This window comes from Rutilus rutilus (genome assembly GCF_951802725.1).
Source record: "Rutilus rutilus genome assembly, chromosome: 9".
Classification (NCBI taxonomy): domain Eukaryota; kingdom Metazoa; phylum Chordata; class Actinopteri; order Cypriniformes; family Leuciscidae; genus Rutilus; species Rutilus rutilus.
In genome coordinates, this window is record NC_140223.1 from 14,842,383 (window position 1) to 14,869,831 (window position 27,449).

General features: G+C 36.1%; 2 protein-coding genes and 1 long non-coding RNA gene across 4 annotated transcripts in view; all 3 read left to right on the forward strand.

Moving 5' to 3' along the window:
- mrm3a (mitochondrial rRNA methyltransferase 3a) overlaps positions 1–27,449 on the forward strand; it is a 526,058-nt gene that overhangs the window by 303,010 nt on the left and 195,599 nt on the right. The gene's annotated exons all lie outside the window — the stretch shown is intronic.
- LOC311296499 (uncharacterized protein) lies at positions 18,293–21,404 on the forward strand. 2 transcript variants are annotated; one of them, XM_084418323.1, is made up of 6 exons: positions 18,293–18,382; positions 18,835–18,864; positions 18,942–19,054; positions 19,477–19,505; positions 20,347–20,457; positions 20,576–21,404. In XM_084418323.1, the coding sequence occupies exons 1-6, from the start codon at positions 18,362–18,364 to the stop codon at positions 20,719–20,721; spliced, it is 450 nt and encodes a 149-aa protein (XP_084274449.1). In that variant the 5' UTR covers positions 18,293–18,361; the 3' UTR covers positions 20,722–21,404. The 2 variants fall into 2 exon arrangements, with proteins under 2 accessions (XP_084274449.1, XP_084274450.1); XM_084418324.1 differs by having other exon boundaries at positions 20,350–20,457; positions 20,576–21,398.
- Positions 24,936–27,423, forward strand: LOC311296980. The gene is made up of 4 exons (XR_014628724.1): positions 24,936–24,992; positions 26,327–26,451; positions 26,980–27,032; positions 27,175–27,423. It is a non-coding gene; the product is annotated as an uncharacterized lncRNA (long non-coding RNA).

A 27,449-nucleotide genomic window follows, 5' to 3' on the forward strand; every position in this document is an offset into this window, starting at 1 on the left:
AGATTTAGTTTTTTTTAAGGACGGGCATTTCTGGGTGATAAATGTATAAAAAAATCATGTAAAGACTTAAAGTAATGCAAGGCTTGGCACCTTCAGAACAGGATGCCACGTCTTTAACGAGCTCATTACAGCCAGTGATCTGACTGACGACCATACGCTAAGCTCATTTAACCAGTGACTTCAACTAGCTTTATCCTTCGTGTCAGCCAGAAAACATGCCTCTCTAAACACACTCGCGCAGCCAATCCGCTGCTGCTGCTGATGTGTTGCATCGTGGCAGAGTGTGCAGAAGCATTCATAATTACTTCAGGAGTTAATTAATTAGCATAAGGGCCAGTCTAGTGGGCGGAGGTGGCACTCTGCCTGTCACGGCACTGAGGCGAATGCTAGCGACTGCAGCATGCTGGTAATGAGCTCTCTGCTACGGAGAGATAAGCCGGTTACAATTCACCCAATTACACACTGGAAGAGCACGCGGAGGGTCTGGGCTGTTGCTCTAACACCTCGTGTGCGATCTCGCAGGCTACCGGTGTCCTCTGCACCCTTCTTTGGGACGTACAGAGGAAGCACATGAGCCATGCTGCTGTCTTTGATCCCGTCATTAAACATGTTAGCATTCACCTTAGGCGCAGGTGGTGGATATGCCCTGTCATGATGATGGGGGGGTATTTATAGACTTGGAGAAACCAGAACGTCAAGCAACATCATTAGGATGAGTCACTGGAAGAAGAGACTAGAAGAGCACGTGTCAGTGGACACGGAGGATGTGCAAATAAAATGTTTTTTTCAAACGATAAACTATTTATTTGAGTTTACTTGTAGATTCACTCTTACTTTGTGGATTAAGTATTATCCAGGATGCTTTACTGAATAAAGATCTCATATACTACTTCCATAACAAGTTAGTTTTGAATTTGACTCCTTTCAGAGAAATAAAATAGACACAAATAAGATATATTATAGATGCGTTAATATGTAAGGTATGGTTCTAGAGCACATACGCTTGCGTTGACATTGAAACGGACATTACTGACAAGATTTTACGGAATGAATAAGCTTTAGGGAGGTGCAAATGTTTACAAATCATTTTAGGCTAATAGAATATTGATTCCGTTTTTATTTAATCTGTGACATTAATTCAATGTTCAAAGCCTTCACATTTACCTATCACATTTATCTAATCTGTGTCATTTCTGGTGTCATATTCAACTCATTTTGAAGGTTACCATAATTTTACACAAGAATAAACTTTAAAATGAAGGAAAGTTCTGTTAATTATTGTCAAATATCTTTGGGGCTCAAAAATATCTGAATTATCCAAAGACTTTTCAAAGACAATGACAAGAACAAAATAGTTTAAAATATAAAAGTCGAAGGTTACTAAACAAATATATTTATAATTTAAATATAATGTAAATATATTGTTAAACAGAACAGAAACAGGTGTGAATGGTTAACTAATCAAGATACACAATGAGGGCAAATGAACTGAACAAGACAAGACAAACTAAATGAAGACATTCATTTGTGGCCTATAACATTTTGTTTAAAATGTCCATGTTTGAATGTTTTAGACATTGAAACTCTATTAAATAAATCAGGACTCTATAGAGGAAGCTTATATTACTAGGGCTGAGAAGAGGGAAACTCAAGCAGTTTTCTCATTTGGGATTTTTCTCTCATATGGGCAGGACAGCACAGTTTGAGACATTAATAAGACCACTTCTGAAACTCTGGAGGAGGCTCATTTGAGATTACTAGGACCTTTTTCTCAGGAGACACATCTAAGCAGAAGAGTTTTCTCTCCATTTAATCTAATTTCCGACTAGGAGAAACAACAAGATATTGAGAGATATAATTTGAGCTTTTTCCCCCCTATTTCAAGTAGGACTTTTATTAAACTTTTCTGTCTATTGTATCATGTTCCCACTTGTAGCATTGGATTAAAGAGTACTTATAGCCCAGACAAGTGCGGGATTTGCTGTCTAGCCACTCAGTGGGACACACACACACACACACACACACTTGTGGACACACAGCTGCAACAGTGCTGATATAGCTGGCCTCTTCTCTGCATGTGATTCAGTGTTTTGGGCTGATTAAACCATCTAGCTTATGTTTCATTGTCACCATGCGTGAAACACAACTCTTCAACCACACACAACTTATGTTTTCATTACTGTATTGCAGACATGGTTAAATCCCAATGGGGACTTGGCTGATATGAATCATTTACTTGAAATTCAACAGGTTACATGGTTAGCCCTTTCAGGCGACATATTTTAATTTAGAGAAAGCTGCAATGGGAGGCTCATGGACATGCACAATGATGTTTCAGGATGGTCATTTGTTCATTTGTCATCAAACGGTTTGCATTTCAGTGGCTATGTGAAGCCTGCAAATTAACCTTAAAACCACTGCAATATATTATTCCAGAATAGATTCAACATGTGTGTGTAGGAGGGACCTCCTCCCTTCAGTCAACATCAGTCTAGGCCCCTTAACTTCAGCGCTTGGTTATGAAATATAGGCAGAGAGACTCATAAATGGAACATTGCTGGCAGCATGTTACACAGCACACCTGCTGCCTGTTGGACCATGTCACCATTGCCATAAATTAACTATTGTGTTTGCCCGTTTTGCTGATTGCTCGCATGATGTGTCCTAGAGTTTCAGTAGCCTTTAAGGTAACACAGCTGCTTTTATATAATAGTTCAATAGTTCAATACACAAGATAAGAATTATTGAAATAGGTGTGCAACAATATCACAACAATATTGCCAGTTACTTTGTTTATTTTTGTTAGTTCCTAACAAAGCCAACGAAGAATTAACCGTTGTGTGTTTTGTTCATGTATGAATCGGTGTTTTCTGAATGAATTGGTTGAGTAAATTATTCAATAACTCACTCTTTTTTTCGTTTCTAAATTGGTAAATCAGAAGATCAATGTATCAGTGTTTATGAATGAATCGTTTGAATTTAACGATTCAAAGACAGTAATTTGTCATCAAGAAAAGTTGCCACCTATAGGAATATGGAAGCCAATTTGTGCCATATAAGAAAAAAAAATGCTTTGGTAAATCATTATTATGACATAAAATACATACAAAATTGAAATTGAGATACTAAGTAATGAAATTGTCATAATTATAACAAATTATAACAAAAGTAGAAATTATGAGAAAAAGGCATGACAAATAGTTGAAATTATGTAATAATTCAGAATTCAGAAATAAAAAGTCAAATTTGAGATAGGCTACTAGATTCATAATTGGGATAAAAAGTAAAAACCATAATTATGAGATAGTTGAATGTCATTATTATGACTTTTTATCTCATAATTATAACTTATTTCCTAATTTTGACTATATGTCATAAAAGCGTGATTTTTCTTTTTTTGTTATGTGGCAAAAATTGGCTTCCATATAGCCATAAGGATGTGAACTACAATAAGTGTCGCTGAAACATCTCCACCACTGTTACACAGATTTACAATCTTTCTGGAGTTATAGAGTACTTCCAGAGTCCAGACCGGAACTATTTTTGTTATATAATTAATCAATTATAAATAAATCATAAATTAATTGTAATTAAGTATAAATAACAGTTCACAGTTGAGGAACACAAGCTTTCGTGTGTACTTGCATTTCTGTTCTCCTGCGTTTGAATGGAAGTGAATGAAGCACAAGGCTATACTATGCCCAATTCACCCTGTTACTCAACGACCGTGGCCCATTTTGTTGCACCGTCACTTCACATCCCATTTCCTGGATACTTTTATCCCATTCAACACCTTTATTTGCAGTTATTTTTACGTATAAAAGCTTGAGGCACATAATGTGTCTGTCCTCACTGCGTTATACAAAGTTCAAATCAATTTCCAATCTATAGCTTCCTAATCAAACACGCTCTCTTTTATATTCCACTCAAAAAACCTCTCAGGTTGTTATTATGGCAGTGTTTTATATTTGAGGAATGCTTGAGTTTATATTGAGAAACTGGTATTTAATTGCAGAATTTGGTATTTGAGCACAGTTCACAGTTGAAAAATGTATATGTAGTTCACGCTTTAGTCATTTTCTATGAAAAAATATACTTAAGTGTGCTAAAGCAGTGGTTCCCAATTCCAGTCCTCGTGACCCACTGCTCTGCACATTTTGTAGGTCTCTCTTATCTGACACACTCAGTTCAGTTCATGGAGTCTCTCCTAATGAGCTGATGATCTGATTCAGGTGTGTTAAATAAGGGAGACGTACAAATGTGCAGAGCAGTGGGTCACGAGGACTGGAATTGGGAACCACTGTGCTAAAGTGTACTTTTTTGTGACAGAGGAAGACAGATTAATTAAAAGAACCTGGAAACCTAAGATAAATGAACAAAACTCACTCTCAAATTCAACGTAATCTCATTGCTGTACTGTACAGGAGAATCTTTTTTCACAAATTAAATGTTGCTGTTTCTTTCGGCTGTCCTTGAGAATCAACAAATATGTGTCAAAAATAATAAGCATCCTTTGCAGTGTAAAGATAGCACACCTGAGGCTAAAATTATCTACAGGTTTGAAATGATTAGAAAAAATAGCATAAAATTGCACTCTGATAAACCCACAGCACTCAGCACTACACAAACCTCAATACTGAACATCTCCGAGCTCCTCCATCAACATTACACACACCCACAGGAGTGATCTAATTCTTTTGTGTCTGCAGTTTGGTCCTTCTGCAAATCAAATCTGAATGCTTGAAGGCATTATCTAAAGTACTTTTCAATAACAATGGGCGTCAATCATTTCTCATCATGTAGATGTTGTCGTGGGTTGTTGGAGGTATTAAACCAGCATGAGAGAAGTAATTTCAGTGATTGTACTGGATGCTAAGCTTCTTTTCAGCACTATATGAGGAAAAAATATTTATTTTTATGTGTTGCTGGAGCCATGGTGTGCTCACATTTGGCCTGTTTTCGGATCTGTCTGTAGTTTCCCTCTTGGCAAAGTGATAAAGATAAATCTGTCAAAGATCATATTGTGTTTTTCACCATTTAGGCCAAAGGCTGTATATTACAAAAGCTTGGCTGTGGGTTCAAGAGCGAGGGCCATGTGTTCACTGTGTTGCATCAGCCATGTAATGCACAGCAGCAGTTTACTTAAAACAAACTATAAAATGACTGTTTAGGGTGTCTGTAATGTTCTCAGCCCTCTTACAGTACATGCAAACACATACAGAACACAAACACAGAGTCAAATGACTGCAACATGTGGTTCTGATCAGCATATGGCTAATAGCCATTAAAGGGATAGTTCACCCAAAAATAAAAATCAGCCCATGATGATTTACCCACCCTGAAGCCATCCTAGGTGAATATGACATTCTTCTTTCAGACAAATACAATCAGTTATATAAAAAAAATGTCCTGTCTCCTCCTAGCTTTATAATGAGAGTGAATGTTTTTGAGAATATTTAAAGCCCAACAAAGTGCATCCATCCATTATAAAAGTAATCCACACGGCTCCGGGGGGTTAATAAAGGCCTTCTGAAGTGAAGCCATGCATTTGTGTAAGGAAAATACCCATATTTAAAACTTTATAAACTATAGTCACCAGCTTCCGACAGACGGCCGTACGCATCGATTTACTGTGGAAGACTAACTCCTGACCCGACGCACAACGTAATGACGAACGCGGAAGCTCAGAGGAAAGAGCAAAACAAAACACTGGTCGCGAATTAGCCATTTTGAAGAGAAATTTTGAAGAGGAGCTTGTTTAAACCGCAAGACCAAAGTGATAAGCTTATGATACTCCTGCATCGTAAGTCATACACGCGTCACAGGTTACTCTTGTGGTGCAAGTCGACCTGCGAACGGTCGTCTGGCGGATGCTATTTTAGATTATAAAGTTATAAATATGGGTATTTTTCTTACAAAAACCCATGGCTTAGCTTCAAAAGGCCTTTATTAACCCCCCCCCCCCCCCCCCCCCCCCCCCCCCCTTCACCAGCCATTCACTCCCATTATAAAGCTTGGTTGAGCTAGGACATTTTTTAATATAACTCCAATTGTATTTGTCTGAAAGAAGAATGTCATGTACACCTAGGATGACTTGAAGGTGAGTAAATCATGGGCTTACATTTTTGGGTGAACTAACCCTTTAAAAGCTCCAATACACTGTTATTGTTTTCTGCTATTAATTCTACATGGCACAATATACCCAATCGCCTACAGAATCCTTGACTGTTATTAACCTAAACTAAGAGAAATCTGTCCACATATTTCTTGTAGTCTGATGCTGCTTTCATGTCAGAATGTTCATTTAAAGCTGAAATGAAATACAATATAAATAGTAGATGAACATCTTTTGCTTTGGTGCCTAACTGAAAATAAGCTGAAGTTGAAGTACTAAAATAACCAAAGCAAAAACTAAAGCTTTAAGGAAATTAAAAATTACTATTATTACTATTATAATTTAAAATGTGCAAACTTCTTTGGACTACTTGAAGGCAGAATCATTAGAGTAAAATACTTTATCCAGAGTAGATCTGAATGACTGTTATGTTCAAAGTACTTCTTTGCACTTTCATTTCATGCTTAGTTCTTGCACTTATACTTACAATTCTGGCAGACTGCTGACACCAGCAAAATGAATTCTTTTTACAGAAAAAAATCATGAGATGGTGTTGTTATCTGTGTTTGTGGCATTCTGACAATTTGAGTCCAAAATGAGAAGGTATAAGGAGAAAATATATGAGTTGGAACTGATGCATTCTGGGACATGTCATCCACAAGTTCCCTGTTACTGTCAGAGAGGATGTCATCCTATGGTATCTCACCCGAATTTACCTCTCATCTGACTCCACAGCCCACAGCGTAATGACAGAGCCTGTGAATCCATTAGGGCTGCCGATACCGATAGACTGCACTGACAAATGAGCATGTGCTTGATATGAGCGTTTGGATGCCGGAATCTGTCGAAGTGAAACACTACATTTCATCTGTTACATTTGCATTTGCATCCAGCATCATTAACTGTGGAGGTTTAATTCTCCATTCAACTTTCTTTTAAAAGAATGTTCTAGGTTCAATACAAGTCAAGCTCTGTAGATGATGTCGATAGACGCAGGAAACCACAGAAAATCAAATTGTAAAACCAAGCACAAAACCTCTTTTTGCAAAGTTCATGACATCATGCTTTAATAAACACTTTAATAACTGTTTTGGAAGAATCACAAATGACCAGACTTGTCTCTTAAAGTTGGCAGATGCATGAAGCATGAATAAGGGCCGTTTGTTTCTGACCAAACTCGCTCCGTGTTCACATGTGCTTGTTAATCTTGAATTAGCTCAAGTCCAAGCATACCGTATATTAAATGATTGTTTAGTAATATTACTTAACATTCTTAGGAAATTAAATAACGAAAACAAAAATATCACATAGCTAAGTAATGCCTTTTTTTAAGTTTTTGAAAGAAGTCTCTAAAGCTCACCAAGGTTGCAAAAGTACAGTAAAATAGTAATATTGTGAAATATTATTATAATTTAAAATAACTGTTTTCTATTTTAATGTATCACAGGAATGAGTAATTTATTCCTGTGAGGCAGAGCTGGATTTTCAGCATCATTACTCCAGTCTTCAGTGTCACATGATCCTTCAGAAATCATTCTAATATGCTGATTTGCTGCTCAAAAAACATTTCTTATTATTGTCAATGTTGAAAAAGAGTTTTGCATCTCTTATTTAAAGCATCTTTGCCGAATAAAACTATAAATTTCTTTTTTTTTTTATCTTACTGACCCCAAACTTTTGAAAAGTAGTGTAAATAATATTCTACAATTTATGAGGAACAATAAATACTTATACAACAGACTGTAAAAAAGGGAAATTAAATAATATTTATGGCACAGGGTGTATGCAGTTCTTCAAAATTGATGCTGTTTACATTCTGAAGTCTTGAAGTATAATGTTTCCACTTGAGTCTCCATTAGCTTCTCTGCTCATTTTAGAAGTTGGGAAATCATCATTGCAAAGAGACGTTTGAAGTGATGGCGAAACCCAGTCAGATCTTCTGGGTCTTTGTGTACGCTTGGACCGTTGGCTGCCAGCAGTTTGTTAACAGGCATATCACACAGTCAGGGACAGGCGGCCACAGACAGCTGTCTCATCCGTCTTCAACACTGTTCCAGTACACAACACTGATGTCGGATCTCCCTTTTCCCAGGACACATGCCTACAACTGAGGGAACGGCTTGTTAGACCGGTGTGTGAGACAATCTGCTGTGTGGTAGAAAGTGAGCGGGTCAAAGGGTCAAGACCTTGTGGCTGACCAGCAAGTGAATGATGAGTTTTACTCGGCACAGTTGGACTCTCAGCAAGTTTCATCTCTTATCTTTTGCACTTTCTCTGACACACTCATTTTTAGGGACCAGGTGGCTGCCAGAAATATTGTCTTTCCTGTGTCCCACTGTGGCATTTACATTTGTCATTGAGCACAAAGGTTCAGTTTTCAAGCATATTGCTGTCTTTATAGCTATTAGGAATAAACTACAAATGAAGGATGCAAATCCGAGCAGATCTCACATGTACATTTTAGCCATATTGAGGCAAATTAAAAAAAAAATTAAAACATAAAATACTTAAGAATTGCCACAAGTGTTGAAAAGAGAGTGGCTGCATCCGAAATCCCACACCCTCTTGAGTATAGGTACTTATTTTGAATAAGCAATTACTTTGCCACAGCTAAAAAAGTATGTTCTATATAGTATGAATGTAATCTGGACGTACTACATTCATCATGTTGTCATTATCATGTGACCTACCACTTCACTGCCATTCATAAATGATAGTAAAGTGTCCATTGTATGCACACTTCAGAATCTCGCCGGAACTTGTAGGTCATACAGGTACGTTTTCCTACTCTTTTATGAGTAGCCTACTGTGAATTTGGACATACAGTACTACTTTTGTCACATACTGTTTTTCACCTACTATGTAGAAGATAAGTATGCGATTTCGGATGCAGCCAGTGTGTCAAATTCCCATGAGAGTGTGTTGAAAAGAGCCTTTCTGAGTGACAGAAAAAAAATGTGAGATGCAGGGCAGTGGAATGAAAAAAAAAGCAAATGATCTATAGAGGCTTTTTATTTTTTTACTTAAAGGTGGGGTATGTGATTTGCAAAACGGCCGGCAGATTTTCAAAATACTCAACTCAAATGGTCCTACCTTCTTTCCTTTGACTCCACCCATTCGAAGAACATGGACGCGCGTGAGGGGGATGGGGGGAGGGGGGTATGGTACAACCGTTTGATTGACGCACTTACTGTCCAATGATTCTAGTGGTCTTGGAAATGATTGGCTGGAGTTTTTCGAGTCCTGCCCATTCCACAGATGATTAAATTGCTTAATTTTCATTTCAGTGCTTCTAACTCAGTGGCTGTAAGTGGGTTAGGAATAGGATTTCAAGTGATTTTGAAAAAATGGGCAAAAAAGAGAATCACATACCCCACCTTTAAGCACCACATTTTTAGAATGCATGTCTTGCGCAAGACGCCGCAAAAGACGTGTGCACAACAGTCAAACGCGCCTGTTATTGTGCATGTTTACATAGAAAAATAATCGGAAAGCAGCGCATGTGTAATGAACTAACTGAACTATTTAATCAATGATCGTGTTTTTGCATATTTACTGAATATATATTCTGCAGTAAAAATCTGTTTAAAACATAAACGTTTTGCTTATGACTATAACAAATTTAAAATGTTCACTAGCTTTACACTTGAAATGGCTTTACTGTATGAGTTTTTAATTCGTAGGCTTACACTTCTACTTTTTTTCCTTTCAGTATTATCTAAAAATCCTTAACGACTGATTTAATGAAGAAAAAATCCCTGAAAAAAATCACACGCAAAAAAAAAATCACAAATAATTGCAGAGAATTGGTAAACACATTGAATTAAACATGAAATTTTGAAATAGATTTTTGAAAAATGTTTGTTTTTATTCTTAATCGAAAAAAGTTCTTAATCGGCCTTGATGGTTCCATGAAGAACCCTCTTTTGGAACCTTTATTGTTAAGAGCATAGATTTTTAACTGAAAAATAAGACAAATATACTAAGAGGGTTTTATTTGACATTGTACATTGTGTACAGTGTATAGTAGAGTTAATGGGAACATAACGTCTTCTAAAGACAACACTGTACATCATCAGATGTTCCCCTGATGAGGGTATGGATGGTATCTAAACAGTGTACCCTGTTTTGAGAAATGAGACAGTGATGTCTGGGCAAATACAACAACTCAGTCTGTCTATCCCAGTTTTCCAGAGTGTGTGTGGGAATGCGGGTATGTGCGAGCGATCACAGACGTGGTCGCTGATACGCCTTGACAGTGTTTTGGCAGAACTGTTCTGCCATGAGCAAACACATTGAGCTTCAAATGCGGGGTCTTTGTGCTCTCTGCAGGGCCGTTCCTCGCTTTTTTTGTGTTAGCTAGTGCTACAGGCTGTTCAGGCCCGTCGAGATGTGCTCTCATCAGCAGATCAGGCTCATGCTATCAGTCCAGCTCCTTTCAATTCTGTCTCTGTTTTTCTCATCCGTCGTAGGCCTCCAGCTGATTCACAAAACTCCCGCCCACCGGTCCCAGCTTCGCCAGCACGAGCGGCCCAATAGCCAGAGGCCCAGAGGCCCCGAGGCCCCGAGGCCCAGCAGCCCTGCGGTATTTCCGCCCTCTTTAGTGAGGTATGACACATGTTTTTACATACTGCATGAGAAAGTGCTCGGCTCAGTAGTGGGAAACACACATTCCACACCCTGTTGTTGACCTGCATGAACTCACACACATACACATGTCTCAGCATTGACTTCAGCCAAAGGAAGAGGAAGTCTGACCTGCTCAGCTGACAAGGTCAAACACACACACACATATATATATAGACACACACGTGTATGTGCTGGGAACACAGATGCAAAATCCCCTGGACACATGTGAGACCGGCCATGTGTTCAGTGTGGAACATGATACACAAAGCGTGAGATTGACCAATCTAGACATCACAAAGCCTTAGGAGACACCGGATTTCAGAAATTGGTCTTGTTTTTTTTGTTTTGTTTTCAGAAAATTGTACATTTGAATTTTGTTCTCTGACTGAAAAAAATATAGAGATTTTTTTTTCTTCAAAAATACAGTAAAACAGTGAAATATTATAAAAAATTTAAATAACTGTTCTTTATTCAAATATATATTCAAATATAATTTATTTCTGTGATCAAAGCTGAATTTTCAGCATAACTCCAGTCTTCAGTGTCACATGATCCTTCAGAAATCATTCTAATATGCTGATTTGCTGCTCAAGAAACATTTCTTATTATTATCAATGTTGAAAACAGTCGTGCTGCCTAATATTTTTGTGGAAACTGTTTTTGTTGTTGTTGTTGCAGGATTCTTTGATGATCAAAAGCATTTATTTGAAATACAAAATCTTTTGTAACATTATAAATGTCTTTACTGTCACTTTTGATCAATTGAATGCTTCCTTGCTGAATAAAAGTAATAATTTCTTTAAAAACAAATCTTACTGAATCCAAAACTTTTGAACGGTAGTGCCATGAACATTATGGATTGTATATTTTATAGATTTTGAACTAGCCAAAAACAAATGAATTTCAGATTGTTTTTTATGCATATGATATTTGTTAACCATGTAAAAGACAAAGAAATAATTGTTTTGTTTTTTATACACGAGCACATCAGTTTGTGTTTGGAGCAGAATGAAGGGGGTAATACCCGTCTCTGCAAGTATTCTCGTAAACACATTCGGTTATGTCTTAAGTGAGCGTAAACAGTTGAGAAAGAATTTGGATATGCATCATTATATTGGATCCGTGTGTTCGGTCTTAAAGTGACAGCAGCCTATAAATACCTGCTACTGTCTGAGTCAATAATGTTATTCAAACAACAAAATACAGCTTACAAAAGAGCAAATATTAATCTATATTTAATTTATACAGTGAACACTAAGTGTTATTTTACATTTAGGTCTAATTATTACATTTCTGTACCTGAATACTACAGTTAGACTTAACTTTTTTTGTAACTTTGTTATATTGTATTTATCATTTTTTTATTGCTGATCCGAAAAATAAACCGACCCGTGACTCAAAAACCATAATATCACCCGAACCATGAGTTTTGTGATCCACTGAACCACTACCACGAGGCGAAACTCTTGATCGAATCACCAAGCACACTCTCTGTGATTTTAGGTATCATTCATATCTGTATCACAAACAATGTGGACTTAATATTTAAATGCAAAAGTTTGTTCAAAGCTAAGTCAAGCAACAGCAAGCAAATTGTGCATGCTAACAAGCAACACTAAAACAGTTTTAACTGACTAGGAAAATCATAAAAGTTTCATTTCTTATGAAAACAAATAATCTTCATGAGTTATTGCAGAATGCGTGCTGTTAATGCAGCCATTAATAGCAGTGCATTAAAGCGCTCAGTCTCGTCATCATTTTGGCTTCTGAAGGCAGGCAGATGGACTCTGAATGACTGTAGGTGATGATGCACTGAAATGAATCTCACCCTCAACGATACTGGAAATGAACAATTGGCCAAGACGCTCTCATATTTTCCCTTCTGTGACAGTATATCAGTACGCCACTTATAATCTGCAGCAAAAGGTGTCAACGGATAATTTCAGAAGTGTTTTTATTGCACCTTTCAAAAGCTCCAGTAAGAACAAAAGCTCTGTGGCACCGAGGGGTGTTGTTGTGTAACGAACAATGATGAATTAGACATTGAATCAAATGAATCAAAAGTGAATTAAATACTGACAGCCTCAGATAGAGCTGTGTGCATTAGAATGAGGTCATTTCTGGCAGAGGCACTAATTCAGATATGTTCAGTTGTGTGATGGGTGGAGAGAACTGCACGAACAAAACTTCACACATAAAGAAACGCTCTCTCTATTCCTCCTGGACTCACGCTGTGCATTAACCAGCATCTGGCCTTTAATTAGACCCGTCGGCCAGATGGATCCAGGTAGATTCATTAATAGGGGGCGAAACCTGCCTTTACTGTGATCTTAATGCAATTATAACTGACAGAAGCACTTTATCGCAAATGTAAGAATGACAGAGGCTGATGCAATAACTGCAAACAATTAAAGGAACAGTACACTCAAAAACTAAACGCTTTGGCAGGCCCTGGAAACTACATGCTTTCATTATATAGAAAAGAACAGTACAACACTTCAGCATAAAAAAATAATATACTTTAAAAGAAGTGCGGACTGAATGCAATGTCATTTTGGGCACTTAAATGCATGTTAGCTGTAATTAAATACATTTAAATACGTTTGTAATTACACATTTGTAATGATGAAGTTGCAATTAGTACATATTTACTTTAAATTAAATATCAAATTGCACATTACAGTTACACATATTACACATTAAATTTTTAACCAAGTACTTTTACATGTGCTTTATTATGTTAGTCAACACATAAAAAAATGTATTATTTAAAGAATAATTAAAACATGATTTAAAATGTACTTTTAATTTTACATTATTACAAAATAAATTTTTTAAAGCAGAACTTGGTAACTTTTTTAACTTAATAAAACTGTCTAGAAATCATTTGGATGGTTAAACAACCTGTTCTGGTTATATTGGTGACTTTCCCTGCTCCCCCCAGCGTTCCCAGGCGGAAAACCAACCTTGCAACTTGGGGACTACCGTCCCGGCAAGATAGAAATTGGAAGTCTCGTGAGAAGCGAGAACGAGAACGAGCGCGAAACACGAATTGCTTTACGTCATGTCAATGTTCTATGATAATGTGTATGATGTATTACCCACCTCGGTAGGCATAGCTCCACACGATACAGTTGGCTTGCTCCGATCAAAACAAACGCACATGAGCAGCGGTAGAGAGGGGGAGGAGGCCGCCCCAAGTGAGTTTTTTACGACAGTGTTGTGAAATATACGCCCCACAGCTGTAGGGGGAGCTCGTGGGGAAAACATGCGACAACAAAAGGGAAAATCAGCGAAGAAGTGACTAGAGTTCGCTAGAGTTGCCGAGTTCTGCTTTAACTGTGTACTTACGGGCTGTGTACACGACACCATTTTCAACTAAAAACAGAAAAGAATGTATGCGTTTTGACTCGTTTGGGGGCCTGAAAACGCAAACTTTTGAAAACGGATTTCAAAGTGCAAGTTTTTTTTTTAAATGCCATCATCGTCTCTGTGTAAATTACAAAAACGGGAATTTTTGAAAACGGTGACGTCATATGCATGCGTATTATGTGTTCAGTTCAGTCTACAGGTGTGTCTTCACAAAGTGACATCGCTAACTACTGGTCTGGCAGCAGAATACTGCATTTTTAGTCTTTTTCACGGATCTGTGTGAACGAGGATTGTTTTGTCGTCTGTACGCTAAAACGCAAAGTAAAAACTTAGCATTTTTTAGTACATCATTGTCGTGTAAACGTACCCTTAATCAGAAACTGAATACCTATTTATACACAAGTGAATAGAAATAAAATGTAAATTAGTTAGATTAAGAATAAAAAAATCACTTGGTAATAATATACATCTAAATGCAGGAAGCAGAATATGTTAAGTTAAGTAAATAAAGTAAGATAAATTAAGTTATCCGCATTGTCATTACAATCAGCACTTTTAGTTTGAGTCAGGCTCTTCTCGTTTCATTATTTTGCACGTAAATAGGAAAAGCTTTCATATTAATTTGCCAAAAAAGATAAACCTTTACATAAATACATCTGGATGGCGTCCGGGCAGAACGAGTGCATATGTGAGTATGAGGAGAGAGTTTGGCAGCAGGCCCTGATGCCTCCAACTGACCTCATTCATCAGCGCAGACAGCAGACGGGCAGCCGAATGCATTAGTGATGTCATAGTGGTATTACGCATCACTGCTGCAGGGAACCAATGAGGCACAGAAGTAAGAGGAATGAGATCATAATCATGGATAATATATGATCAGTCCTCTTTCTTTATTCCATACTGTGCTCTTTGACACTGAATGTGGCGCATTAGGCATCTTAACCAGCTGTGGAATCATTCCTTGACGTATGGCTCCACCTGATGTGCCTAATGATGCAGGACTCCTAAATTAGCCCTAATGCAAAAAATAGGTATTTTTCATTGGGTCTTTAGGCAGTGTGGGAAGAAAAATTGTGATTTGCATTGCTCGGAATTCGTTTTCTTCAATATTTCAAGAAATTAGACATACATAATATGCATTTTTTTTTTTAAACATGAAATTGCCTAACACAGTTGCCAAACTGTGCAGTATACAACAGAGAAAACAGTACTGTATCCCACAATGCATTTGGTATTGCATTTTTAGTAACACTATATATATATATATATATATATATATACAGTATATATATTACATGGCTTGGTTGAATTCCAATGTAGAATGCGGTCTGTTATTTCTTGATAACACACCGTTGCCATGAAAAACAGAGCGTTGCTATGGACGGAGGATTCTAACCGTTGAGACGGAACGGACTATTTTCTTTAGCAGAAGCAATACAATCATTTTTAAATCAATAAACTCCTTTTTAAATCAATATTTTGTGTCAAATTATTGATTTATTTGGTGGGTAGGCATGTAATAATGCTTCGCGTCGGGGTCCTGATCAGCCTGTCGGGGTTGTATTCGCTATAACAACCGCCTCGCTCTACATTATCCCCTACATATACAGTAGTCAACATTTTAAGTGGATCAAAACCTTTCATCAAAGTTTTGAACAATTTTGAACAATACCTGTTCTTGTCTTAGGACAACTTTGATTAACTTTTTTGCTCCACTTCAAATGTTGACTCTATATATATCTATCTAGTATATTATATATATATATAATTTCAGATCTTTAGAATTTTCTATCCATCAAGGAATCCTGAAAAAAAAAAAAAAACTTTTTCATGACAATATTAAGCAGCGCAACTGTTTTCAATATTGATAATAATAATAATAAATGTTTCTTGAACCCAAATCAGCATATTATTATGATTTCCGAAGGATCATGTGACAAGTAATGATGCTGAAAATTAAGCTTTGTATCACAGGAACAAATTACATTATAAAATATATTAAAATGAAAAACATTAAAAATAAATATTACATTTAATTATTATAACGTTTTTTTAAAAATAGTATTAATAATTTCTGTTATATTTTCCTATATTTTTCATAAAATAAATCTAGCCTTTGTGAGCAAAAACATTTTAAAAAATTTGACCCCAAAATTATAATTGAATTATAACAATATTATTTAAAATACATAAATAAATAAAAAATACGTTTTTAATAATAAACATTTATTTATAATAATAAAGAGTATACTTGCTGAATTAAATGTAAAGTTGCATGATCTAGTATCCGTTTCTAAAACAGCCTCTGTTTTTTAAAAGGGCACCCACAGAGACATATAGCAGATGCTCTCTTTTCATCTTTGGGGCCCCGTTGGGGGTGTCAGGATGGAAGGGGAGAGTGAGAAACAAAGCATGAGGAGGGGGGGATGTATGTATTGTGTCATGGCGTGATGGTTGTGGGGGTAGGATATATTTTGATGATAATGTGGCACACTTCTTGTATGGAGCGACCCCAGTCTTAGATCAGTACAAAAGGGGCCCGAACCCCACCGGTCTGTGTCTCTCAGACCCTTTACAGGCAGAGGGCGGGTCACAAGCCAGCCGGTCCAGGGCCCAAAGGCACGGAGTCCCACCGCTCTGCCTTATGGGCCTCCACGTGTCTCTCTCTATGTGATTTGCATCATAGCTTTTGTTTGTTGCTCCCCCGTGTATAATTTGTGCTGCCATTATTCAGCGTCTAGATTTTGGTAATTCTAGAACACAAGCCTGTTAGTGTAACAGACAATCGGCTGGCACATGCGCAGGTTTCACTAAAGCCTAAATGTATCTGAGTGCAGTGTGGTATGTAGACCTACACTCTTAAAAATAAAACTTCCAAAAGAGGGTTTTCACATGATGCTAGAACCTTCCGTTCCTAATAGAACCGTTTTTCTTTCTTTGTACGGACGTTTTATTGATCTAAAGAAGCTTTTCCCACTGCATTTCCACTTTTGTGCAATAAAAAGGTTCCATGGATGTTAAAAGTTCTTAATGGAACCACAGATGCAAATAAAGAACCTTTATATTTAAGAGTGCATGGCGAACGCATATATGCATCTGACTACTTTTAAAACAGATGCTGGATATACTTCAAGCAGTGATGTCATTAGTGGCTATGTTAACACTTCAAAGACCAATCAATGGTTTTAACTAGCATATGCCAACAAAGGCAAAACTAGGACTGAAACTTAAACAGCACACAGTGCAAACAGCAATTTGCATAAAAGTTATTAAGCGTCATATATTGGGAGTCTTTCTTTGTTTGGAAATCAATAGCGCGGCTCTAAGATCACTCTTAGTAGCAGCTGGTAAAAGTATGAAACCTGTCTCTGAGGATCTCCCAGCATCCCACTGGGAATGCCTGGTGCCAACCGCCCTCTCTATCGCCCTCTTGTGGCGGGAGGAGATAGAGACCCTGTAGAACAGAGTCCAGTTCTTTGTGTGCCTTTATTTTTTATCATAATGGGATTGTGTCTTTTCAATGATTGTCTTTACCATATGCTCTGTGGTGGAAATAAAGCTACATATTTGTTGTGTACCTACTTTGTCACAACGAGTGGTGCAAGATCATCACCTAGTGGTGTGAGATTGAAAGATTTGAAATGTTAAAGGAATAGTTCACTTAAAAATGAAAATTCTGTCATAATTTACTCACCCTCAAATTGTTTCAAACCTGTATGAATTTCTTTCTACTGCTGAACGCAAAATAAGATATTTTGAAAAATGCCGGTAATCAAACAGCTGATGGACCCCATTGACTTCCATAGTAGAGAAAAAAAATACTATGGAAGTCAATGCAGATGGTATAATATTATTGAAATAAAAGGCCACTCAAGTGTACTTGAAGAGAGTGCACCTCATGACTGTTTCTTAACACAGTAGATAATCTGTATATAAGTTATATATAGTCTGTAGTTATATATAGTTATATATATAGACCCTCTGTATAGATGTATAATACTTTTCAACTATTGTTTTTCATTTATATTTTTTTAATTCACTTTCAGCTTAAGGAAATGATGGTGTCACACAAATATTGTCTGTTTCCCACAGACAGTAAATATGAAACTACACGCTTCAATAAATGAGAAACATATGACTCAGCATCAGTGTTCTCTGCAGAGAGTGAGTGTCGATGAGTGTTCTCTGCTGAGAGTAACCCGGATGCCACGTGAATTTAAGAGTTGAGGAGGTAACAGTTCCGCCATGGCACATGGGAAACAAAGGGTACTTTCTTATGCACAAATTGCAGAATAAGAACATATTTTCTATGCGAAGTAAAGCCGAATCTGAATCCTACAATACTGTGAAGATGAACTTCCTTTATATAGTGGAAGGGTGTGTTGGTGGTTTTTGGTAGTGTGTGAAACCGGGTTAGCATTAGCCTATGAGTCTAGCTGTTGTGGGCAGGCCACAAGTTTCTGTTTGTTTTGCAAAACATGATGTTATCATCATCATGTAGAAGAGTGGTGAAAAAAGGAACTATGCTTGACCACTGTCTAGTTAGTTTAAAAGTGTGGAAATCATTTGCTAGACAAATATGTGTAATGGAGGAGGACCGTGGTGGCTTCTGGATAGTTTAATATGAATTTTGGAATGCTAAGGTCATTCTTACGAAATGTTTTAGTAATCAGTAATCACAGGATTTTACTCATTTATCTCAATTTTTTTCTTTTCAGATCCCAGTTCAATGTGAAGACACTGACAAAGTGCGTATGATTTATGCTAATAGAGAACTCTTACATTTTTGCTTGAACGCTATAGACAATGTGTTATTACTCTGCAGATTTCAATCCAGTGTCAGGATGACCAATTCGGGTTGAATGCTGAAGAGGTTTATGACAATGAATCCTTTCCCTTAAGGCGGTGCACTCCATTTGTGACTGACTCATATCATGGGTAAACCTTTGACATTTACCTGACGCAGATACACATGCTGTAGTAGACGTTTAGTTTTAAGCCTATTGATATTGTATGATATAATACAGGTGAAACTCGAAAAATTTGAATATTGTGCATAGTAATATTAGTTATAATTTTGATGATTATGGCTTACAGCTTATGAAAACCCCAAATTCAAAATCTCAGAAAATTTGAATATTACATGAAATCAATAAAAAAAAGGATTTTAAATACAGAAATGTCGGCCCTCTCAAAAGTATAATCATGCATATGTATATAGTTATATATATTAGTTTCACCTTTTAATTTGAATTACTGAAATACATGAACTTTTGCACGATATAAAATTTTTTAGAGTTTCACCTGTATATTCAAGTGTAATTCGTTTTTTTTTTTTTTTTTCACACAATCATTTGTAGGGTAAGAGTTACTGGGCAGAATCACACTGGTAAGTATTCAATAATTAATATTCTCTCTCTCTCTCTCTCTCTCTCTCTCTCTCTCTCTCTCTTAATTTACATGCCAGTTTGATTACTTCAAAGTAAATATTAATATATTAAATCATTTAAAACATGTATATATGTTAAAAAATAATATATTAAGTAATCAAATTGAAGTAATCAAACTGGTGAGTACATTAAATATTTAATATTCAATATTATAATATATATATATTAAACATATATACTGCAGTAGCCTACCGGTAAAAAGTTTGGAAACATTACTATTTTTATTGTTTTTGAAAGAAGTCTCTTATGTTCATCAAGCCTGCATTTATTTGATCAAAAATACAGAATTTTTTTTTTATATTGTGAAATATTATTACAAATAAAAAATAATGGTTTCTATTTTAATATACTTTAAAATATAATTTATTTCTGTAATGCAGAGCTGAATTTTCATCAGCCATTACTCCAGTTTTTTGTGTCACATTCATCATTCTAATATCAAATGTCAGATCTTTATATATATATATATATATATATATATATATATAGTTTTAAAATAAGATATTTAATATATTAATATTTAATTGAAGTAATCTTGAATTAAGTTAATTTATAAATATATTGTTATAAATGTAATGTTAATTTATACAACTTGAAATATTAAAGTATATTAACAATTAATATTAACAAATGCTATACAACTATTTTTCAAAGTTAAATTAACTAATGTAAAAAAAAAAAAAAAAAGTGTTCTATACAACATATTTTATTGTATATTTTGTGTGTACTATAAGTGTTCTTGTGGTATGTATTGTTTCCATTTGTTTCGTGTTTCCTCAGCAGCTGGTCAAGTGCAGGATTCATTTGCTGTGAATGGACAAATCAGTGCAGCTGCAGGCTTTTCCACAAGCACAGATGATATGAGTACCGACAGCCTAACGTTCACAGATGGTGAGAAATGTCTCAAAAAGTCCAAACTATCAAAACTACACACACTTTATATTGATATGATTTGTTCATGATTCATTAACAAAAGGCTTGATGTACCTTGATGTGGGAATCTGTGCAGGATTCTTGGCATCCGATGGCATGGGAGACAACGGCCATGAGCTGATGAATGGAGATGAACGCTATGAAAAAGAGAAGCGTGTGTATCCAAAGGGAAAGAAGAAAAAACCAAAGAGATGGGGGAGAATGTATCAAATTCACAATTAGAGTGAAAAAAAAAAAAAACTAAACTTAATGTAGCATACAATATGTAGGCCTACTCTATTTCTATAAGCTTAAGTAGTTCTAAGAAATCTTTACAAACTATGAATCTATAACTCTATGCTGTCTAAAATTCTTATTTATAAATAAATAGTAAAATTGACAATACGTGCTGTCATTCATTATTGAAAAAGCATGAACTGATACATACAGTCAAATACATATAAAAAGACGATGCACTCCTGTTACTTATGAATGGGTGAAACTACAGCACGCAATATGGCGTAATACATCCCGCCGTCTAAATAAAAGAGCCAGTCACCATTGGCTGGTCTAGCCTGAAAATAAGCTTTTTAACACTATTTAAGCATAAGAAACAACATTTATGGGACAGTTCATGTCAGATTTTATTGCTGATTTGAAATATGTTATTTATTAGTGAGTTTGGAAAGCAGATTTTGAGATATCAGGATTCCCCCATTCAAATAGATAGGAATTGGTCCTGGATGGCCTAATTTGCTGCCAGAGGCATTGCAAATATGGCCGCTGAGTGAACAGACTTTCCTTGAAAGGGACTTTGATAAAGTTCAGAGTGGCAGCAATGCAGAAAATCTTGAGTGAATCAGATGCAGGAAATTGAGTAAAAGTGAAGTAATGATGAGTGAACATAGTCAGAATTCATGGATAGTGACCTCTAGTGGAAGGATGATGGAATGACAGGCTTAGATGTGGAAAACAGTGAATGTGCTACATGGATCAAGCATTACAGGGTTTTGCAAACATATTTGCAGTCCTACAATATAATTTGCTCAAGATGACTTGCATTTGCTTCTAAATGTTTTTTCAAAACATCAAAGTCATGCTAGTTTTGGTGTGTGGTGGATTTGAGAAGATCAGTTGCATAGTATATAAGCATAGAGGCCTCCTCAGTGGCGGTTTCTATGGGCTGTTTCAAAGCCTGTCCGTGAACACTGGAGAGCAAGTTGCATCTACTGTTGCATCTACTGTGCATCTACAACTGTAGTCAGAGGCATGAATGAATATCTCTGCAATAGACTTCAGCAGATGATTTTGCAAAACTAACACAATACACCTGGGGTGCACTTATAATGTAAGGTTTTTTTTTTTACAAAAATTGGTATAATTTTGAAATAAAAGGTATTTTTCCTACCCTGATTTTAGCTTTAAGGGGCATGTCTGCTGTGAGACTTCAGTGTAAACGCCCACTGCTGTGATTGGCTTACATCTTTGCATATGAAATAAGTATTACATGTGGAACTCTCTCAAAAACGGTTAGCACGTTTGTACTATTACAGCTCTCAAGATTAACAAATCGTGAAAAGTGTTGATTATAGCATTATAAATCTATAGCATATCTGCTGAACGCATGAATGCAGTGAGCTTGCAACTCGATTCCGGCACTAACGAATGCTTTCATCATAACTAACAGTGCAATGTGCAACACATGGTGCAAACATTAAGTAAATAACAGATTCGTTGACTGTAATGGGAGTTTTGGCGAGAGTCCAGAACAGCTCCAGCTATTGTAAGGGGAGCGTTCTTTGATCACTTTTTATAAATAATTTAATCACAATTTAAATAACAGACTATATTCATGCTAAGAGAAGACAATGTGAAGTCGACCGTTTATTTACTGGTATGATTTACTGACACATAGGCAAAGAACATCTGGCTGTAGGCTACATGATTCATGACATATCAGAAATCACTGGTCACAGATCAGGCTTTAGAATTAACACAGTTACTTCCAGGTTGTGCCAATACTGTTGAGTCCATATCGTAAAAGTCTGTTTGCAAAGCTTGTGCCGAAATTGCAACTGTTTTACCAAACAATTCACAGTGAAATGTACCAAATACAAATAAATAATGCGCAACTGAGACATTATGACTGTCATAGTTGAAAATAAATAACCACATTCCTAGCATTAGGATCCTTTGGAAGGTAATGTTATTTATAGTCCAGTGATCCTGTATCGCTCTTCTCTCCTCTTCATCTCATCACTAACACGTCAGTGGACAGGGCAATGATGAAGTAGGTGTATAGTAGTTTTATAGTTTTCTTCTGCAGATGCAGTCTTTCACTTATCAGTCAAATTCCACAATGAATCATTCACTGGGCTTAAATAAAAGCTGTTTTTGGACTAACAAGGAAGTTTTCAGTTCTCAAAAAAACTTACAGGATATTATTATAGTATGATGACCTTTTTATATGTCAAAAGCTCAAATAAAATTTGATTGCTCTTTTCATGACCCCTTTCAGAAATAACTCAGCAACATGGGTCTACTGTTAATTTAATTGAACTTTTACCAGTGTAAGCCTGTCTAGATCTGTCCAGATGGGGGTTTCCGACATAATGGGTGAAGGTCTCTGCGTGTTACTGTCTTTCTGTGTGGCAAAGAAATTTAAATCCATTTAAGCTTTTATCTGACTCCATTTTATATCTGACTCCATTTTATCACGACCTCGAATTTAGGTTAGATTGCCAATTGGGTATTGGTCAATTATATAATAGTTTAGAAATACATTTGATTGTTCTATTTAACTCTTTACTTATATTCTACCTGTTCATATTAGGAAGCTATTTCGCTCAGAGGTCCTCACGCCTTGTTTAACGCGGGTCTCACGAACACAAGTTCGCCAGCTTCAGTCATCAAACAGAGGTAATTGCTGTATACCTGAGATCGATCGCATTCATGCTTACACAATCAAAGATACTTTGGTATAGCCACCGTGATTGCATACACTTGAATTTAACGTAACGTTTACTTCAGTAGAGGTATGGCCACTACTACAGATATAAGTCAACCAACTTTACTTGTCTTATAATAGCTTTGGATTGGCCATGCCGTGGTTTCCCACGTACACTTATCTAAAGTAACAATAAATTAAAACAGAGGTAAAACACACCCAGATTTAGGTTGGTCAAGCAGCATTTTTGCTGCCCTAAACAGAAATTCACTTCTTGTCTTTGCAAAACACGTACACTTGAATTAGTGCCAAATATTAGTCGTCACTAATATAGCGCAAAACTTGCGGTAACATACAAATCCGTTTAATCTACTTGGGAAAACAATTTCAGAGTCAGTTGGAATAAAATCAAATGTAAAAATGTATAATGTCAGGTAAATGTACCATGCCAATTTCATAATTAGTTTAAAGATAATAAATACAAAACATCAAATGCTCTGGAATAAAGAAAAAATATGTGAACCTTTAGCTGGACAATAACTTTATCCTAGAGCTGCTGTAAAGCCCAAACAGTCTCCGTTACTGTAATTTCCTATTATCACTTTAAAGCTGCTTTGAAAAAATTCATATTGTTAAAAGCGCTATATAAATGAAGGTGAATTGCCTTGACTTGACACTCCACATCACGGGCTAATTTGAGTTACAAATCGCCACAAGCCTTCTTCAGCATCTCCCTAAATACTCAGACCAAGGCAGAAACCTCTTTTCAAATGTAAACATGAGTTCACGGTGGGAATTTGCATTAATCACCGTCCCAGACTTACTGGGGACAGATGTTGATATACATGGGGGCACACCCACAGCAGTTAAAAAGGTATCTCTAAACTCTCCACACCTTATTACCCTTTTGGTTTACTTCTGTGGGAATGAGACCTTTGTATCAGTCGCACTGAGACATTTCAAATGATACCAAACATGTATAATACTGTATGATAACTGTTCATATTAAACCACATAGATTTATGGGTGAATTCAGGTAGGGATGGGTGAATAATGTGTAAATTGGGAAGTGATCAACTCAAGTGTGATCATGTCTCGAATGGGGATGGTAATATAGCAAGAGAGTTCAAATGTTAATTTCTTTTGTTTTCTGAGTAGCCCTCTCTTCCAGTTCTTCCAGTTTCTCCAATCGTACACCTGAAAAGATCTGCACACTGCACACACACAGTCAATAAAGTAAGTCAATATATAGATCACTTCATTTGTCAGTCAAAACCATAAATGCAAATAAGCTACAAACCCAGCCTAACATTCTCAGATGAAGCCATCTGCTGTTCGCTGGAAAGCCAGTATTATTGATTGTAAGAGTACAGGGCATATTTCAAGCAAAATTGTTTATTCTATTTATTTCACAGTGGTTTGATTATACAGGAAAGGATGGGTGTAACAGGAATGTTTTCTTTCCTGCTGGAAAGGATGCCCTCTATTCCACAGCATAAGGAGAAGAGGAGGAAGAGACCGGCACGAAGCGAATTTCAGTCCCGAATGGACGTAACTTTTTATAGAAGTGAGTGAACTTTTCAGAAAAGTTACAAGAGAAAAACAAATTCCGTTTTGTATTTGTTTTGGAAATGGAAGGCTGTTTGTTTTAGATATGAGAACTTCCAGTTATAACACTTGTCGCAAAAGGTAGGAGAAAACACAACGACAAATACTTCTTATTCATTTAGTGTCATTAGAATATGAAAAGATAACACTAATTTCCTATGTATTGTAAAACAATGTATATAATATAATATGTTGATGAGGGAATCAAAAGTTAAAGTTAAATTTGTACTTGACGTTACACACAACGTAACGTGTAACGTCATACATACGTATCACGCAGATAGTCCAAGGAAAAATGGCCGCAAATGACCAGAAAGAAAAGGTCAAATTTGAATACAATCATGTAAGTTTACAAATTTGTTTGTTTTTTCAAAATTGGAGGAGGAAGGCCTATTGTAAATCTGTTCTTAAACACATGTAGGAAATGGTCGACGATATTTTACCGTTAGATGACTTCAGCGTGGATATGCATGACCTTGATTTCAGTTGGTTCAGTTAGTCTTAACTGACTTAGTCTTAAGTCTCTGGGTAATGATTAAAGTGATAACTATTGTTATGAAGCCATTTTGTTTGTTATAGTCAAGACGTAAGAGGTTAGTCATATTGTGGTAAATATCACATAGCGGTTCATCTGCGCTTTACAAAATCAGCTATGACTGGACATCCACTGTACTAACCACCTGTAAATAAAGCAATAGAAAAATTCTTGTCGAAGCTAATCATCAAACATTTTTGAAAACCACTCCATTTGGTTAATTTCCTTCTCTTTTATCCTTCTGAAGCATCACAACATACATAGTTGAAAACATTGTAGCTTTAGCATTATAGCATTTTTAGATGTCAGAAAAAGCCATGACCTTCGAATGACGTTTATATTTAAGGCTCCTATTTTTTTTATTTTTTTTTTATCTTTTCTTTAGGGCCCGAGCACCGATGGTGTTATTCCTTATTGAAATTGCTTAGTTTATTTATTTATTTTGGCTATGATGTCTTGGATGATGTCATTGCAAGCTCAAAAATTGTCACCTGTAATAATAGGGCCTCAAATATTAAGAGCAACAAGTTTTGGAAATCATAAGAGTAATTCATTTTTAAATATCTACTTTTAATCAACTTTTTTTAACTTTAAAGTTTTACTTTCTGCTTCAAAATGTTCTTAAATGTGTCTTTGTGTTATGTATACATTATCTATTATTTATTGTCATTATAGTTAGTCCGTTAGTACTGAAAACAAACATAATTCCATAAGCTGCTGTAAACTGAAGGGCTTTGTATGTTTGTGTTTCATTAAAGGTATCTGTACAATGTACAGATAATCCATATGGCTGTGGTGGGGTGGTGGTGATTGGAGACGAAACCTTTCACATGACCTCAAGCTGTATCCCAGATATGACTGGGTACAATCAATACCTAGCCAGGTAAGCCTTTCAAAATTCATTGAAAGAGATGTCTTAAGGCCTGTTCACTCCAATAGCGATAGCTATAAAGATAACTATATTAGCATCCGCACCAGTGGATAATAACATTCTGTTTATTGATTATTACTGTCAATGTTTTTATTGTTCAACAGTTGAAAAAAAAAAAAAGTGATTCCAACAATATCGTTTCTGTGCCGGTTTAGTTGTGGTGTGGACTCTGCTATTCTTTTATATTTAGAATTTTTTTAGAACTAGATCTTTATTGTTATTGTTATAGTTCTCTTCCATTGTGTAGTGTAAATGAGCCTTCAGAGATTAATCTGATGCAGGCTACTGTACAAACCACCATAGTATCATGTATTACAAACAGTGCTCAAGTGTTTAAGGCTTTATGGTGGGATATGCAAAAGTCTAAAAAGCAGATGTTACAGTGTGCAATCTATGCTAATTGCAAAACATCTGCTTTCTGATCCTTTGTTTTCCAAAGAATGGACTTTAAATGAACTTATTTTTTTGTGTTTGCAACAGGAGTCGAAATCAGTTCGGTGTTGGAGTTATTAATGCAGAGAATTGCAATGATGGTAAGATTGTCATTTATTTATCGGTTTGTTGTCTATAATGACTTTAGCTTTTAGAAATGTCCCAGTCATTTCAAGTGCATGTCTGTTCACTATTTATTTGTAAACACCTGTAATGAAAAGGACCTTATCTGTTCCATTTCAGCTCGAGCTTCTTGCAATGACTCACATCCAACTAGGTGTTCGTATGGTCCCTCTTTTATGCTGGAGAAGAACTTACGACTGAAGGGGGGAAATAAAAAGTAATTTCAATAAGAATGCACACAAAAGATTCCCTGTGCAGATCTCAAAGTACAGCCAACGGTACGCAAGAAAATTGGTTCGGTACAGATTCAAATATAGATGTGCTGTGTACTTTGAGCAATGGATAAAAATACTATTAAAACTTTTAACTTAAAAAAATACTTTGTGAACTGTCTT